The 17,078-nt window shown below is 36.1% G+C and overlaps 2 protein-coding genes and 2 non-coding genes across 4 annotated transcripts; all 4 read left to right on the top strand.

Annotated features, from left to right (window-relative positions):
* Window positions 1–324: 324 nt before the first annotated feature.
* On the top strand, window positions 325–10,417 carry ppt2b (palmitoyl-protein thioesterase 2b). Its single transcript, XM_041809640.1, has 8 exons — window positions 325–805; window positions 1,953–2,106; window positions 4,300–4,395; window positions 5,755–5,862; window positions 5,976–6,059; window positions 6,777–6,861; window positions 7,383–7,437; window positions 7,749–10,417. The coding sequence occupies exons 1-8, from the start codon at window positions 614–616 to the stop codon at window positions 7,890–7,892; spliced, it is 918 nt and encodes a 305-aa protein (XP_041665574.1). The 5' UTR covers window positions 325–613; the 3' UTR covers window positions 7,893–10,417.
* Window positions 10,418–11,548: 1,131 nt separating this feature from the next.
* Window positions 11,549–16,054, top strand: rps5 (ribosomal protein S5). Its single transcript, XM_041809687.1, has 6 exons — window positions 11,549–11,672; window positions 12,565–12,668; window positions 13,806–14,015; window positions 14,932–15,060; window positions 15,639–15,737; window positions 15,942–16,054. Coding segments are annotated over exons 1-6 (612 nt in total). The 5' UTR covers window positions 11,549–11,671; the 3' UTR covers window positions 16,011–16,054.
* LOC121524604 lies at window positions 13,600–13,734 on the top strand. The gene has a single exon (XR_005993140.1). It is a non-coding gene; the product is annotated as a small nucleolar RNA SNORA3/SNORA45 family (small nucleolar RNA).
* On the top strand, window positions 15,419–15,553 carry LOC121524605. Its single transcript, XR_005993141.1, has one exon. It is a non-coding gene; the product is annotated as a small nucleolar RNA SNORA3/SNORA45 family (small nucleolar RNA).
* Window positions 16,055–17,078: the final 1,024 nt, after the last annotated feature.

The following is a 17,078-nucleotide window of genomic DNA, read 5'->3' as shown; positions in this document are numbered from 1 at the left end:
CATGTTTTCTTCTGTAGGTCATAAAGGGACATCAGTATTGATTTCACCCTGCTTTATAACCGAATAAAAACTCATTCAGGGAGCTTTAAGAACACATATTTTTCATTGGCAATAAGCTATAAATTATAATAATCACTGTATTACACGAGCATTTTTAACGTTTTAATATAATTTCATTACTTGTCACAATAAGTAACTTTTAACAAAAACAAAGGAAAGTAGGTTTGTCGCGTGTCCGGTAGCTGATTGGTCGAACGAACACAGGAAATGACGTCAGCAGCGGCTGAATCACTTTTAATTTAAAACCGGAACAAACAATAGAAACTGAAGCGTAGTGCAGCGGTTGCTCGGTGTTGTGGTTGTGGTGATATTAAGCAATACTCGCACGGGGAACACTGTGTGCGAAACGGAATTACTGACACGGACGAGCAGGCTTCTGCTCCTTTATTCAACCGCCTGGAAAAAGAAATGGAGCTAAAGATGATAGCACAACAGTAGCCAAAAACAACAGGACTTAATGTTTTTATTTAATTTTACAAGTTGACGCTTTTATTAAAGTGAGGTCTTGAGGTTTTATTTAGTGTTTTTTTTTCATACATTTTTTTTAGTTAGAATGAAGGGCTGCATTTCTGCTTTGGGAACACAGAGGAGGAGGAGGGGCAGCAGCGGGGCGGCCGGGCTCTTGTATCCGCTGCTCGGTGCGTGTCTCTGGGCTGCAGTGGTCGGGTACAAGCCGGTGATCATAGTGCACGGTTTGTTCGACAGCTCAGGGGATTTTAAACATTTACTTTCCTACATTAACGAGGTGAGTATTCAGCCAACAGTAGTACTGATTCAGTTTTGTTTATTTTCGTTCAGAGCGAGATGTATACATCCTGTTTTATCATATAGATAGCTGTAAACATGGCAGGCCTGCAGTTCCATTAAGCACATGTTATCAGCAGGAACATGGACTAATACTGTGAAGTCTGTGCTTTCCTACATTAGTCAACACAATGCAGCTAAAGACACGGAATTACTTCTTTGTTAACTGAATGAGTTTCCTACATACTGACTCAGCAACACAGAAATGACTGTTAAGTCCTCTAAAGTAAGCCCAAGCACTTCAGTGCATTATCGCGCCGTTTTAATGAGTTATATGGGTGTAATATCAGCTGTAGCTGTACTGTTTAAAGTAAGGCTGTGAATTTTTTCGATACATTTTAATCCCATAAGCATTTGCCAATATGAAATGACTAATGGGTACTTCTAAGTATGTCCAAGCACTTAAAAGAATGATTATACTGTTGTGAATTGGTTTTATCAGTATAATATCACCTGTAGCTGCTCTGTTTTTCAAAATAAGGTAGTCAGATGCAAATGTCAGAAATTGCAAGCAAACCTCTGCAAACTGTTTAAAGTACACAGAAGCACTGGCAGCATCTCAGTGTGAGATAAAACAGCAGATAGGTATTGGGAAACATCCCAATTTTTGACAATACGTGGTGAAATGTGCCCTTTCCTGCTTTTCCTGTTGAATCCACACTTTAGAAACAAATGCTGTGGTTTTGGGGGAGGTTGAGATAAAGATGTGGTTATAAAAAGAGGAAGCTTTTTGGGATTTTTGACCAGAGTACGCTCCTCATTTCCCCTCTGTCATATTAGAAAGCCTAAGACTGAAACCAGTGGAGAGAAACAAATAGAAAGCGGAAACTCAAACCGCGTTCTTTGCTTCATTTGTACTCCGTCTTTGCAGCACACAGCCGAAAGAATCATCAATATTTTACACACATGATGATCAATAAGTATCTAAACATTCCCTTAGACCTTTGATAACACACAAGGTTTGCTTTTGTTTTAATGCTGAGGTTTGCATGTTGTGTCTTGAAGCTGTGTAACACCTCACTGAACAATTTCTAGAGATTATTCAGACTTCATCTTGTTTACAAAGTGAACCTTTTTTTCTCCTGCAGTCTCATCCTGGAACAAACGTGACCGTCATCGACTTGTTCGACAGGAGTGCCAGCCTGGAGCCCATGTGGAAGCAGGTGGAAGGCTTCAAGGCAGCTATTTACCCGATAATGCAGAATGCAGCAGACGGGGTCCACTTTATCTGCTACTCACAAGGTCTGAGACATCAATGTGGTATTTGTTCAAGATTATAAAACCGTGTCGGGATGTGTCTTTAGTTACAGTGCCATTCTTTCAATAATTGACTTCAGAGTAACACTGTAAACTGTAAATATTTTACCACTAAATTTAAAGATGGGGCTTTACGTGACTCACTGTTTGTTGCTTTATTGCTGGATGGATTTTTTATAATTCTTGGGACTTTTTTATCTCAGTCAGGAGTTGGAAAACCCCCCTAGCAGCTTGTTGTTCAGTATGCCAAGTGTTCCAGTTACAATAAACATAAGCTTTTCTGTACCCAAACAGATGGCCTTATTATTTACGAGAAACTTTTGCCTACCTGTATCATAAAGCACAAGGATTTCTGTGAGAACAGTAGCTCTCAAGCTAATTTCTTTCATTAATTCCTCATGATTTTAACAAATTTTTCAAGACTGAAAATCTCACTTTCTTTAACGCCATCCATCCAATATTTTTACCCATCCTATTTGAGGTCACCGGGCTTGGAGCCAGTCACAGCTGTCATTGAGGAGGAAGCTGGGTACATAGGACTAGTCAATCACAGGGCCGACACAGCCATACTTAAAATGACACCCATAGTCAAGTATGTTTTGGTCTGTAAAAGGAAGCCAGAGTACGCAGCGGGAACCCACACAAGATCCACAGAGAAAAGCTCTGTCCAGTGGTGATTTGAACCTTAGCAACAGTGCTAACCTGTGCGACCCTGTTTAACCCCTAGTTATTGATTTATGAAAAAAGAAATGCTGCACAGAGATGAGTATCACAGGTGTTTCAAGGGTAAAATTAAAGGCACAATGTGCTGAATTTTCTCCCTGAAGTATCTGTGTTATCTGACAAATGACTACTCTTATGTTTTTAGTTGAGAACTAAAGACACACTGATTATGAAAATTAGGGACAATACTGACTGATACAGATGTTCTTTCATTACTTCTTTTTGTTAAAAGAATCCCAGTATGCCAACATTTTCTCTTATGTTTGGCCATGAAAACATGTCTACATTTGTCAAACTGGTCACTTCCTCCACCCTGCAAAAAATCTCTTCTCTAGACATAGAAGATGCCCGCATGAAATTGATTTAACACCACAGACAAACACTAGTAACTGACATATGTTCAAGGTACATCAGTTGGCTGATGTTTGTTAAAAGGGCCAATATTGGCTGATTTTTTCAGAGCCAGAAAAATTCTTAATTTCTATAGTTGTAACAGGATGTGTGTTGTCAGAGTGGCTGCCTAACAGAGCCACCATGCGTATACGTCCTGCTAACATGCTTAAATGTTTTATACTTCTGATCACTTCTAGTCAGCAATCTTGCACATCTTGCACCTATACTATCAATGCACGTGGACTTGTATGCACAAGGAAAGAAACCCAATACAAGCTTTAACATATTTGAATCTTAATTTATTTGACTTTTTTTTTTAGTTCTAGCAGTAGTATAGTATTTAAACGTATGAAGAGGGTCTTGATTTAATGTCAGACATTTAATGTCAGATTTCTGTCTACCATACCTTAATGTAAAATTCATTCATGAAACAAAACCAGTGGGTAATTGTTTTTCAAATACACCTTATTGATGCAGATTCCTTGATTCAAATGCAAAATTAAGCAAAGAAGTCGAGCAGAGGTGAGTGCTGTCTTTTTTTGTCGTCTTGTCTTAGAGCCCCCTGGTGGTGGAGTTTATATATTGTATGTAAATCGATTGTAGCACAGTTTAATGTGCAATTGGGCAAATAATTTTGTTATTGGAGCTAGCTTTTAATTTGACCCTGAAAACTGAATGGTTCATATTTAATCTTTAGAATAGAGATTACAATGTAACCGAATCTTCATCAGCTTTTCCAACCATAAAAATGTAGCTTTATGAGGTAAATAGAAAGAATGTTATTAATCAAAACTGTACCAGCTTTACACATTGAGATAAGCAATGAAACTTTGTTCCTAAGGAACCCATAAAAGTTGCATTATCCTGAAAAGTTTTAAAATGCTGAGGTTTCCAGATAAGCAACAGCAGAATTTACACATTAAGTGTTCATTTTCTGTGTTCATGTACTGATTAATGTTTGACACTGGCTGGTTATATTATGCGGTTGTTCTGGGAACTTATCATGGAAGAAGTAGGACAAAGGACTGATCAAAAATAGTGTCTGTGTTGATGTTTCCACAGGTGGGCTGGTATGCAGAGGAATCCTCTCCACTCTGTCCGACCACAACGTCCAGTCCTTCATTTCTCTGTCCTCTCCTCAGGCTGGGCAGTATGGAGGTGAGTTTAACTTCAAAATAAACACATGAATATGGCACCAGGAATCCTCATTTATACACTTTTATTTCAGACCAAAGAGCCCATGTGATCCTGTTAACATTAAAACCACGTTTCTCTATGAAACAGGAGACATTCTGAATTTGACATTGTGTAATATTTTACACTAATTGATAATTGGATTACCAAAAAAATATGATTACAGCAATAATTTGACTGAATTTAAATTGTTCATAGTGGTGTAGTTTATGTTGAGTTTCTTCTCTTGTTAACTTATTGGTTAATATTTATGCAACAGCTCACAAGAGTTGCAGTGTGATGTTATTGGAGTAGAGCTGCTATGGTAAGTCAGTTAATTGATTAGTTGATAGAAAATCTAATTTAAAATCTAATCTAATTGCCAATCATTGTAGTAATGAAGTACTTAATCTAGATATTTTCCTAATGTACAAGAAACAAAATTTACACTTTCCTTAAAGATGTTTTTAAACATTTTCTCTTTTTTGGCTTTTTCATAGTTGCAATAACAAAGGATTGATCATTTTAGAAAAAATCAGCAGATTAATGTTAAAGAAAATAACTATCAGTCTGTAGCTTAGAGTTTAGAATGAAACTCACCAACTCTTTTAACACATTACTGATATTTTGTCAAATGAATGATCAAATTTTCTTGTGTAGATCACCTCAATCGAGTTGTTAATCTTTGTGTAATGCCAATTTACACAAATGTCATCTCAAGACTCTTTACAAAGAGGGCTGGTTTAGACTTGATCGTAGCATTGCGCAACAGCTCGAAAGTTACAATGGTAAGAAAAACACTTCTTTCTGCATTCAGAACTAGACTCATGTTGAACAGCCATCTGCTGAAGCTGTGTTGTAGGTGTGAGGGATAGAGAGAGAAGTAGAAGGAAAAATACAGGTAGAAATAAAACAGCTGCAACAACAGTGAATAAGATACATTTATGGATGTCCTGGGCATGGATTAATCTTATTCTTATTTTCTTCTGTATGTCTACAATGTCAGTAATAATGGCAAAAATGTGTGCAGTATAATGAGTAATAACCATGTGTGATAGTAGACTGGACATTCTAAAAAACTGAGGATACTGAAATGGAGAAGACTAATATTTGCAATTAAAGCAGTTAAAATAAAGCAGGCACATAAAAATTTACTGTATATTTAGAGGGTATTATTTTAACATCTGTAGTGAAGTCTAAAACCATGTTTGTAGAAAGCCATGATGTTATAATCACAACAACATTAATGATAATTATAAAGAGGAAACTAGATAATAAAGCTATAAAAAATATTGAATGGAGATAATAATAATTTGTAATCTCATTTTTGTTGTTTTCACTCAGACACCGACTACTTGAAGTACCTCTTCCCTCAGTTCGTCAAGTCCAACCTCTACCACCTCTGCTACACCTCGATAGGTCAGAGGATTTCCATCTGTAACTACTGGAACGGTGAGACGCTCTCTCTCTCTTTAAGATTTATGTTCAAATATGCATAAAAGAAACTGATAAAGACATGTTAAACATGTGGTTTGACACACCGATTGTGTTTTTTCTTCTTCCAGACCCTCACCACAGAGACCTATATGTGAACAGCAGTGATTATTTGGCTCTGCTCAACAGTGAGAGACCAAATCCAAACTCAACAGGTTGGCATGTCTTTAATTTTTTGTTTGTAAGAATAAAACTATCTCTAGTTCAACCTAAAGATGCCTTATAATAAACATTAATAAGCTGGAGAGTGTTGTCAAACAAATATCTATTGTTTTTGATGTTTTGTGAATCCTCTGGATCCACATAATCTATGAAGATATTTATTTTTGAACTGAATTTCAAAAGTTACAGACCCGAAAAAGTTGCTGTTGTAGACGGCATATCAGGCTAATAGCACATAATTCAACACAACCTTTTATCAGGAAACAGAAACTTTTTAGAAAGATGTGATCACGGATTAACAAACATTAATAATGTTCTAGATAAAAGACGTGATCAAAACAAGAACTGACAAACAGAGAAAACACTGTCATGAATTTGTAATAAAAAAAACAACAGGTGGAAGGATATAAATGAACAATACTATATGGCTTTATGGTTTCAGAAGGAAAGAGTGCTATTTTTTAAAGCAGCGTTTTAGAAAGTTATATATGAGATAAAAATTCCATAAAATGAAATGAACTAATAAATAAATAAATGAAATAATATAAAAGAAAAGGGATGGGTAATTATGAAGAGCTGCTTACCAACTTTACATTACTGACAATATTTAATGATACTGCTGTTTGTGCTGGGAAGGAACAGTTTGCACACGTGTATGCAATAAAGTAGTCACTGACTTCACCTTATATTGTTTTATTTCGTGATCTCAGAGTGGAAGAAAAACTTCCTCAAAATAAAAAAGCTGGTGTTAATCGGAGGACCGGATGATGGAGTCATCACTCCGTGGCAGTCCAGGTGAGTTCATCTTTTCTTTCTCTAGTTTATCCTCTGTCCTGTGTTAATCTAATGACTTTTTGTAGAAAATTTAAATCTTTTTCAACATAATACAATCCATACTTTTTATTCATATTTATGTACATATGTATACAGTATATGTATGCATGTATATGCATAAATACATCCATGTATATGAGACGTACTGTTGGGTTAAACTGACTCTGGTGCTAATTTGGCTCTAGTCCAGGGTAAATTAATTTCTTATTTATTATTTATACATTTTTAACCCTGATGAAAGCCATTATATTTAAACTTTTACAATTTTTTTTTCTTTCTCTGTAGGTTTGCCACAGTTTTTATGTTGTTTCTTTATTGTGGACCATCTAAAATGTTGTTTTCCTGAAGTCATGTAACTGTCTATGGTGTGGACACGCATTTCTCTGCATTAGTAGATTTTCTTTCTCAGCCTGTGGATGATCAAATGACTCTCCTGTGATGCTCACACATTTACCCCTTTTTTCCTTTTCTGTGATTTTCAGTCAGTTTGGCTTTTATGATGACAACGAGACTGTTGTTGAGATGCAGCACCAAGATGTGAGTGGAAAATGCACAACAGACACACATACTAGACTGCTTTTATTTTATTCTAAAGATCATTCCAGAAATACTTTCATTCTGTCGTGGATTATATTCTAATATTATTTATTTACTTTGTCATGAGGCTTTGTCCTGGGAGCATTTAACTTCCATGTTTAAATAGAAAATGTTATTTTAGCTTGTGTTTTTATGCAGACAGAAATACCTCATTCTGATTAGCTTCTACTTTTCATAAAGCCCTTATAGATATATTCTTATAAAGCATGCTCTAGATACAGTTTATAACAGTTTCTTTTCTCCTCCTTCAGTTGTATTTAAGAGATGTTTTTGGGCTGAAGACGTTGGGGGCTCGTGGAGATCTGATCATCTGTACGGTGCCTGGAGTGGAGCATGTGTACTGGCACTCTAACGAGACTGTGTTTCACATGTGCATGGAGAAGTGGCTGGAGTAAACACTCTTTTACAGCATTCACATACACACAGATACACACACAGATGCACAAGGTGGAGTTTTATAAAATCATAATGCCCACCATGTATAAAACTCTGCCTTTACAACCACTGTGAGGTACACTTGCAAATATTTTTGAGTGTTTTTTTCAGTGTTACTCAGTTCTTTAGGTTACAGTCTTCAGAAATCACTTTACAGTGTTACCAGTCTTTGTTATTACTTTACATTCTTTTGGTGTTTTTTTTATGTTTCAGCAGATACATATAATTATTCAGGCAGATTATTTTAAAGGGAAGATGCTTTTTTATTTCAAAATTTTTTAAATTTGATGTGAAGAGTTGGATAAAAAACTTGATCCCTCACTCCTGTGTGTAATTTGTACGTGAAGGTACATCGAGAGGAGAATTAGCTTAGCAGAGCATAAAGACTGAAGGAAACAGTGAGCCTATCTTTGTTCAAATCATTAAAATGCATCTCTTAATCAGGCCAAATTACATGCTTCCCTAGAAACAAATCAGTAAAACCATGCAGATTATTCTTTACGTGTTAAGTATTGCAGAGACCAACTTTTTACATTTTGGAAGAACCAGGCTGTCATTTCCCTCTTTTTCAAGTCTTAATGTGAACCTAAGCTAACCTAGCTTCCTGTTATTTATAAATGAGATTGTCGTTTCTCTTCTTTTCTAACTTTGGTAAGGAAAAGGGAATCAGAAAGATTCCAAGATTTTCATTGTATACTTTTCTTTTTTTTAGTGTTTTGTCTTTGTACTACAAAGCAAATCAGTGCTCGGACTGAAGTGAATGCCCAGATTATAAGCACAAGACAAAAACTTAAAAAGCAGCAGATAGAACGACTTTTAAAAACAAAAAGAGGATTCAACTGTGGTTATATTTTACAGCAAGCTACAGTGCATGAAATGAAATGTGTGAAGACTGCTGCTGCTATTTATTTAGCTAAAACTCAACATAGCCAAAGCAGGAGGTTAAAAACATATTTTTCTAAATCCCAAGTCTAAGTTGGTTTTATTGTTCCATCTTAAAGCTCTTGTAAAGAGTTGTAAATGGGTAGTGAAATGGGTTAAATTTTAAACTTATGTTTCTTTATATGTTATAATGGTAAACAAGACCATCAGAGATTAAAGAATGTATTTCTATAAATTTACTCTCAATGATTTAATCTGAAGGGAAATGGTTTATTTAGAATTCAAGAGCCTGACTCTAAAAGTCACAGATTTGGAATAAGGGATGTATTTCACTATTAAAGACAAATAAGTGAGATTTTTTTTTTTTTTTTTTTTTTTTGAAAAAATTACATAAGTTTGTACTTTGTCAACAGGGGGTGCAAAATTCAAACCAACCAGAAAGTTCCTCACAAGAGCTTTAATAATATTTGTAGCATATTATCCTGCTTTGTCTCAGTCCTAAAACATGGCTGGCAAGTTTCCATTGACTGCTCTTCAAAGGTTAATTTCTGTTGCATTGTCCTTTAATGTATGTGAAATAATAGTTTATCGCAAACTAAAACCAAACCCACATATAAACAGTAAATATCTATGTGTGTGTCTGTGTGTGTTCAGACACACATACCTCAAATCTTGACACACAAAAACAGTGCCTGAGCGTTATCGCGTCATCCTCTCTACATGTACAGACTCACTGCCCTGCTCATGTGATGATGCAGTAATTTGTATCTTTTTAACCCCTCCATTTTTAACCAGGAGGATCATGTTTTGTCCTCGTTTTTCTTTTATTTAGAGTAATTATCATGTTTCATATCATTATCATGCAGTGCTTTGAAGCTTTTGTAGATTAAGCCTTAAATTGTCCCTACATGCCTCAGTGTTTCATGTTTCATACCAAAAGTGCTAAAACACACTGCCTATGTGACGGTGCTAAAATGAATGAAAAAATAAGTGTGGAGAGATTAGAGAATGGCAGTTATTTATTAGTGTTTACTCATCCATCAGACTTTAGTACATATCCGTCTTTACCTCCCATCGCGTTAGATATCTCAGGCGTTTTAGCAACCTTCTCGTTTGTCTCTTCCAGAAAAGGGAAACTGTTTTCTTAGTCATTGTTTGCAATTTATTGGATATTTATGGATGCCTGTTGTACTTAGATGTTTCTCCTAACAATAAGAATGGACATTTACATTGTGTGGTATAAAATGCTATTTTAGAGGAAGACGTATTGCACAATATTTACCCACATAAAGTGAAGTAAAGGGTGAACATGGGATGATTTTATCCATTTTTAAATGTGTAAAAATGTCGGTATTGTTTGAATGTTGTTGCATCCTTATTTTAATGTTTGCTCGTTTAAATTGGTTGCAAAAATAGCAGTTTTAAGGGAAGTCCTTGCTGTTAAACTTCTTTCTTTATAAAAAGTTAATACTGACATGGACAATTTATAACCTCTAACAGAAATTTCTATTTTGACACTGTTCTTCAAATTTCTACAGCGTTTGGTCTCAAATGAAAATGTGTCAAATATCGGCAATTACTCAATAAATGACAGTTTTAAACATCTTTTTTGTCTTCATTTGGTGTCCTTGGCTAGTCAGGTCTCTTTCATGAAACACATCACACCACAGAGAGCTGGACAACAAGCTCAATGCAGTAATTAAGAAAAAACTCAATCAAAATTCTGAACCACTGTGGTCACAAGTAACTAAAACATGCCCCAGAAAAAGAAATGTGACTTTAATTTAAAGCGTTCATGCCGTGAGTCCATATGAGACTTACATGAGTAATCATAATAATGATTGTTTTGATGAGCAGTTTCCTTTTCTGTGTATTTTTCAATGCTAAAATATTTTCTTAAAGTTCAGTGCATCTTTGTCGCAAGCTTTAGTTCATCAAAATTGTAAAAGTAATGTTACCTTACATACAAAGTTTATGTACATGTAAAATAAAATATCACCAAAAGGCTCTATCTATTGTAGAGCACAACTATATTGCTAGCTGAAGATCTTCTTTTTAAGCACTCTAAATAAATAGGGCATGAACAGGTACAATTCAATCAAGAAGAGCAAACAATCCACAAATGATTTTCACATCAGTAAATTTAGCAACTATGCTGAAAATTATTATCTCTAATCACTTAATCTTACATCAGAACATTATTTGAAAATCATGTCCAGTAGCTATGGAAGCCCATTTTTGCCACTTAAAACATAAATAAATAAACAAGAAAGTTAGGCAAATTCTTAAAAGAATGAAAACCAAAATTATGAGAAAAAGTGGAAATTACAAGATAAGTCCAAATAACAGGATTAGTAGAAATAATGGCATAAGTCATAACTTTGAGTAACTCCTAATCAAGCAATAAAGGGTCGCAATTATGGGATAAAAAGTTGAAATTACAACTTTTTCTATGACTTAATTTCTAATCATTTCAACTTTGTATCCTTTATTTTGACTTTTTAGTTTATAATTTCAACTTTTTATCACATAATTTTTACTTTTTGTCTCATAATTTTGACTATCTATTCTATACTACGCTGATTTTTATCTCACACCTATGAATTACTATATCATAATTTCGATTTAGGATGTTCTTTTCACCTTTTTCAGAATTGCCTAATTTTCATATCTTTCCTCTTTTTTAAGTGGCGATAATTGGCTTAACAAGGTTAAAGCGATTCAAAAGCAAACACTACAATTCCCTGCATGCCGTGCGCACCGGAAAGAACGGAGCAACTCACCGGATATCTGCACGCGGCGCCCCGAAAAGGCCCTTTTCCGTCTCTGAGAAGTGTGGTACAGAACGGCAGACACAAGTGAGTGAGAAATTCGTATTTTTATACCTTCATGTGTATCTAAGACTACAATATTCACATAATTCGAAAACGCAATGATTCCCGTTCCCGATAAATGTGAGCCAAGCGTCTCATAATCGTCACAATCGTGGTATTTTCGCCAAGTGTTACCGCTCAATGTTCAACGGCCGTGAGCGCTAGCACGTAGCTAGCGGACTAGCACATGTGGATGCGGCATGTTGATCAGCCACATCAGTAAATGTCACTCTCAGTTCTTCGATTCTAAATCTGTATGGAAATATTCATAATACTCATATGTTAATGTTTTGTAGTAAACACACAAGCTGTTAACGATATTTAACGATATTTAAGCAGACCTTTAAACCAGCGGTTCGCTCACAAGTAGGCTAACGCTACATCAACTTTGGAGAAGCAGGCTGAGACTCAGGCCCACCGTCAGTCTGTGTTTTAACGTCTTTAGTCATGACATTAATATTTGTCATTTAAGAGTGATTTGTTGAAATTCTTATTCTAGTTTAAATGTCCTAATGTACGCGCTGACAACCCCGGCTAGTGTTAGCGCTGCTTGACTTTGTGGCTAAGATATCGATATTAGTCTGTGTGTGTGTTGGTGTGATTGCTTCCATATTAATACACATATATACAGTTATGTAGTTAGAATCTATGCTGTACCTTTAACATCACAATAGTTATGTTCTAATGAGCCTATCTTTGTTTTAATGAGCTCAAAGTCAAATACACAGATTGTGTCCCTCTTGAGTATCACAATAACAGATCACATTTAAAAAATCCAAAAGTAAAAGCTAACATGGACAATGCAGTACTGTTGTGTAATACTTTGTCACTTACTTAAACTTTGGCTTAAACTGACCACTTGCGTCCCTCTCCTCAGTGACTGAGTGGGATACTGCCCCAGCGGTGGCTGAGACCCCAGAGATCAAGCTCTTCGGCAAGTGGAGCACTGACGATGTCCAGATCAATGACATCTCCCTGCAGGTATGCAGCAGGATCTTTTTGTAGGATATCTTTTTATTATACTACTGATTTGGTCTTTACGGTTCTTGGCAACACTTTCTGCACAGGGCTCCTGCAGATCCTTAAAGTCTTAAATACTCTTAAATTGTACATTTTAAATTGAAGGCCTGAAAAGGTCTGATTTTTACCAGTGAGGGGTCTTAAAGTCTAGAAGGCAGTCTCTGGTTTCTAGTCAGTCTGGCATGACTCTAAACATCATCCTTCATAAATTGTTGGATGATTATTATTCAGAATTTAGGTAATTCAGTGATGGATGTTTAAATTTATACCCTGTATGCTGTTGTAAAACACTAGTCCAGTTCTCTAACATCTGGGCTACCAGGTTGCCCACTTATAAATCCATGCAGGCCATCCTTATTTGAACAGGTTGTCCCCAACAAAAGCATTATTCTGCTTTTTGATGATTAAATTGTTTAGCATAATCACAGCACACTGTCTAAATATCAGCAGATGGGCTTCTGAAACTGATAAATATCAGTATATGACATATTGATAGAATGGAGGCATTAAATGTGCCAGAAATTATCAAATTTGAGCATTATTGACAAAAAAAACCTTCACCCTATACCATATGACATTTAATAAACAGTTAATTGAATCAGAAAAATTCAACTCCATGCTGGTGCACCGAGAAATCTCATGGCTTTCATTTTTGACCGTTTACTGGGCAAAAAATTGTATAAATTTTTCTCTGTTTGGGTTTTGAAAAGTGTAAAATCTGATTTTTAAAAGCATGTCTGTACCCTATCTTTACATAGATTTATTTCCTTAAATAGGCTGGATTTTTTGTACTTACTGACTTTATTAGTTACATTTGCACTTTGCATGGCAAAATTGTGTTAATGCAATTCTACCCACCGTTTCTGATTGCTGTTTCTAAATCTAAATGTTTACCGAGGCTAGAGTCACGCCTGGACACTGACCCGTTGTCCTGGTGTGCTAGAGTGCTCGCAGAGGAAAATCGTCTTTGCTTATTCATTGGCTGTAGTCTGTCGTGGCCCAGTCAATCACCAACTCAGACACATTCACTCATCATACATACTGTTGAGCATGAATTCTGTACTGGGATGTATTTAATCCACCCTTTTTGCACTTTAGGATTACATTGCTGTAAAAGAGAAGTACGCCAAGTACCTGCCACACTCTGGAGGACGTTATGCCGCCAAGCGTTTCCGTAAGGCCCAGTGCCCCATTGTGGAGCGTCTCACCAACTCCATGATGATGCATGGCCGCAACAACGGCAAGAAGCTGATGACTGTGCGTATTGTGAAGCACGCCTTTGAGATCATCCATCTGCTGACTGGCGAGGTATGCACCATGAAATAAACCTTTGGTTTCCTTCATGGCTTTCTGTGCTGCTCATTCTGAATGATTAAGGCATCAGACCAAACCTGGTATTTTACTGGTCAGTAACATGTTGCAGTAAAGCATGAGCTGTGAGACTGGATTTGTGTATATAATAATTTGTATAGACTTGTGTGTGTGTGTGTGTGTGTGTGTGTGTGTGTGTGTGTGTATATATATATATATATATATATATATATATATATATAAAAGCTGATAAACAGGAAGATTCTTTATTGTGCCACATAATACATTAAAGATCCCAAAACACATACTTTACTTAATTTGGACAATTCAAACCAAATAGACAAGATACTTATCCCACTACACCTTTTTTCTCCACTCAGTAGAGGTCACAAACTGTGTGCGCTTCTCTTGTTAGGTTCAGGGTATTTGGGCTGATTAGATATGACTGTAGCGAGTTTTAATGGCCAGACCTTTCAAAAAATAAGTTAAATAAAAACCTCAATACAGAGTGAAAAATATGAGAAAATTCTGTTTCTTTTAAAAGCATTCTGTTTCTTTGCCAGGCTGCACTTTTGTTTAAAGAGATGAAATAAAATACTCACGTTTGTTAATGATTGTTTCTTGTCATTAAATTAAAAGAATTGGGAAAATACAGCAGCGAAATAACTTTTTGAACCGGGTGTCGTATGTGTTGTTGTGAGTTCAGACTATTGTTACATTCCTAATAGTAATTATTGGATAGACCAGTTAAATTTGAGCTTTTGGCAATCAAAATGGCATTTAAAAGAAAAAAAAAGCCTTGCACAGCACTGAGTACATGGCCATTATTTCATCTGGTTTGAGCAAAGATTTCTTTCTGAAATGATACATGTTTTGCATAATTTCTTAATATGATTTTAAACTTTGTCTCCAGAATCCCCTCCAGGTCTTGGTGAATGCCATCATCAACAGTGGACCCCGTGAGGACTCCACCCGTATCGGACGTGCCGGTACCGTCAGGAGGCAGGCTGTGGACGTGTCCCCCCTCCGCAGAGTCAACCAGGTAACCACACAAGTCCCTCCACTCCTCCTCTGGATTAAATTTAAAGGCTTAAGTTTTTGCTGTAATGGCTGCAGTTCAAACATAACTTCTTTCATAGAAATTATTGGGGTTTTTTATTTTTCTGAGAGAAATAGTTCCAAGTTTTGCCTTCTGTTAGAGCAGGACAAAAAGGAAACTTGGTAGTCTGGATAAAACCTTATTGAAATGATGGAGATGACCGTCCCTCATATAGAGCTGTGATTTCTTGTCGCAGTTAATGAGAAAAATATGACTTAAATTTTAATCACTTTTTACTGTTTTTGTTGTCACTGAAAGCTGCTGTATTGTCTTACTCCTAAAAGATTGTTTTGAAGTGTTTACCGAGGCTAGAGTCACGCCTGGACACTGACCCGTTGTCCTGGTGTGCTAGAGTGCTCGCAGAGGAAAAGCGTCTTTGCTTATTCATTGGCTGTAGTCTGTCGTGGCCCAGTCAATCACCAACTCAGACACATTTCTTCTTCTAATACAACGTGTTTATTCAAGCAAGGTTTTGTCGGTGCATTTCTCCTGTTCATTTCCTGCTCTGTCTCGTCTTTTAGGCCATCTGGCTGCTGTGCACAGGAGCAAGAGAAGCTGCCTTCAGGAACATCAAGACCATTGCTGAGTGTCTGGCTGATGAGCTCATCAACGCAGCTAAGGTAATTCTCTCCACTCATAGTTTACAAATCAGACTTTTTTTATGTATATTAGCTGTAAGACTTGATTTTCTACAAGATCATGTCTGTTTATTTGCTGTTGTGATGCTTATTGAATCTGTAAGTGGGTAAATATGAAATGTATCCCATTAAATGTATGGATAAGTTTGTTTCTTTTGTTAATGTGTGAATTTCTCCTCATTTCAGGGTTCTTCTAACTCTTACGCCATCAAGAAGAAAGACGAGTTGGAGAGAGTTGCCAAGTCCAACCGTTAAAAATGTTTGCTTTCTAACAAAACAAATAAATTTGAAGAAATTTCTGTTGTTTGGCTGTTCTTGTTTCAAGTGTACACCTAACACGGTTGCACAATCAAGCTTTTATTACTGACAGTTGACCACAACCACTTTGCTCTGATTTATGGAAGTGATTGATATTTTAATGAGTGGAAACGTTGGCCTGCATACTTTAATTTACAAGAGATAATCCAAATATCCTGTGAAGATTCAGTCATTCACCAGTAACTTTAGAAGGATCTTGAAAAAATTAAGAGTGAAAATCTTTAATGCAACAACAAATAATACAGGAATTTGACACCTGACCCAGCTATGAGTCAGTACTGCTCAGATATTAGTAACAGACATGTAAATGTACCAAACTACACATGTGAAAAAAGACTTTTCTCTTGAATTTTATTGCCACTGCTACACATGCTACAAATTTAGATCTAAGAAGGCTGAAACTATTACTTAAAAACTGAATCTCTGTATTCAGAGGCTACATGAGGCTTGTTAGAGACCATAAAATAACTAAGTTCAAGTGTACTGAAAAAGATAAACTTGTCTTATGGGCATGATAAGATTGTCATCATTACGAAGAGGTGTATTTTAGGTAAAATAAGGTACCTAAAATTTTTGTTAACTGGTAGAAAAGCTCATAATGCAGTTTGCTCAACTGCAAGAGTCACCCTTTGGACTCTGATTCCAGCTCTCATCAATTCAAAAACTGGAAATTTTCCCGGACGACACCTGGGATTTTCAAAAAATCTAAATTAAGTCAAGGTAAATAAGACATTTTTTACTCATAACTAGGTCTGAATAATAATTACACAGATGTTAGTTTGCGTATTTGAAGTGTGTTCAGGTGCCAGAACTTGCGTAAAACTTTGGTGCATTTCCACCAAGCAGTCGTTTGGTAACATTTTTGGCTTTTATTTGAAGGAAACTGGCTCTCAAAATGGAAGCGGGCTCCTCTCATTCGCATAAAACTGTCACCTCTCAGAACTGTCTCATTAACACAGCTCGTCTCTCATCTTGAATTGTAATTTCTATCTATCCTACAAGGTT

Source organism: Cheilinus undulatus, linkage group 16 (genome assembly GCF_018320785.1).
Source record: "Cheilinus undulatus linkage group 16, ASM1832078v1, whole genome shotgun sequence".
NCBI lineage: Eukaryota > Metazoa > Chordata > Actinopteri > Labriformes > Labridae > Cheilinus > Cheilinus undulatus.
The sequence above is the reverse complement of the archived record's forward strand: the minus strand, read 5'-3'. Positions and strand labels throughout refer to the sequence as shown.

Excerpts from the sequence above, each read along its gene's own strand:
- ppt2b (XM_041809640.1), top strand. The coding sequence starts at position 614 with ATGAAGGGCTGCATTTCTGCTTTGGGAACACAGAGGAGGAGGAGGGGC. Across the intron at positions 5,863-5,975 it reads CATCTGTAACTACTGGAACG|ACCCTCACCACAGAGACCTA; the intron begins GTGAGACGCTCT and ends TTCTTCTTCCAG. Across the intron at positions 7,438-7,748 it reads TTGAGATGCAGCACCAAGAT|TTGTATTTAAGAGATGTTTT; the intron begins GTGAGTGGAAAA and ends CTCCTCCTTCAG.
- rps5 (XM_041809687.1), top strand. Across the intron at positions 12,669-13,805 it reads TCAATGACATCTCCCTGCAG|GATTACATTGCTGTAAAAGA; the intron begins GTATGCAGCAGG and ends TTTGCACTTTAG. Across the intron at positions 15,061-15,638 it reads CCCTCCGCAGAGTCAACCAG|GCCATCTGGCTGCTGTGCAC; the intron begins GTAACCACACAA and ends CTCGTCTTTTAG.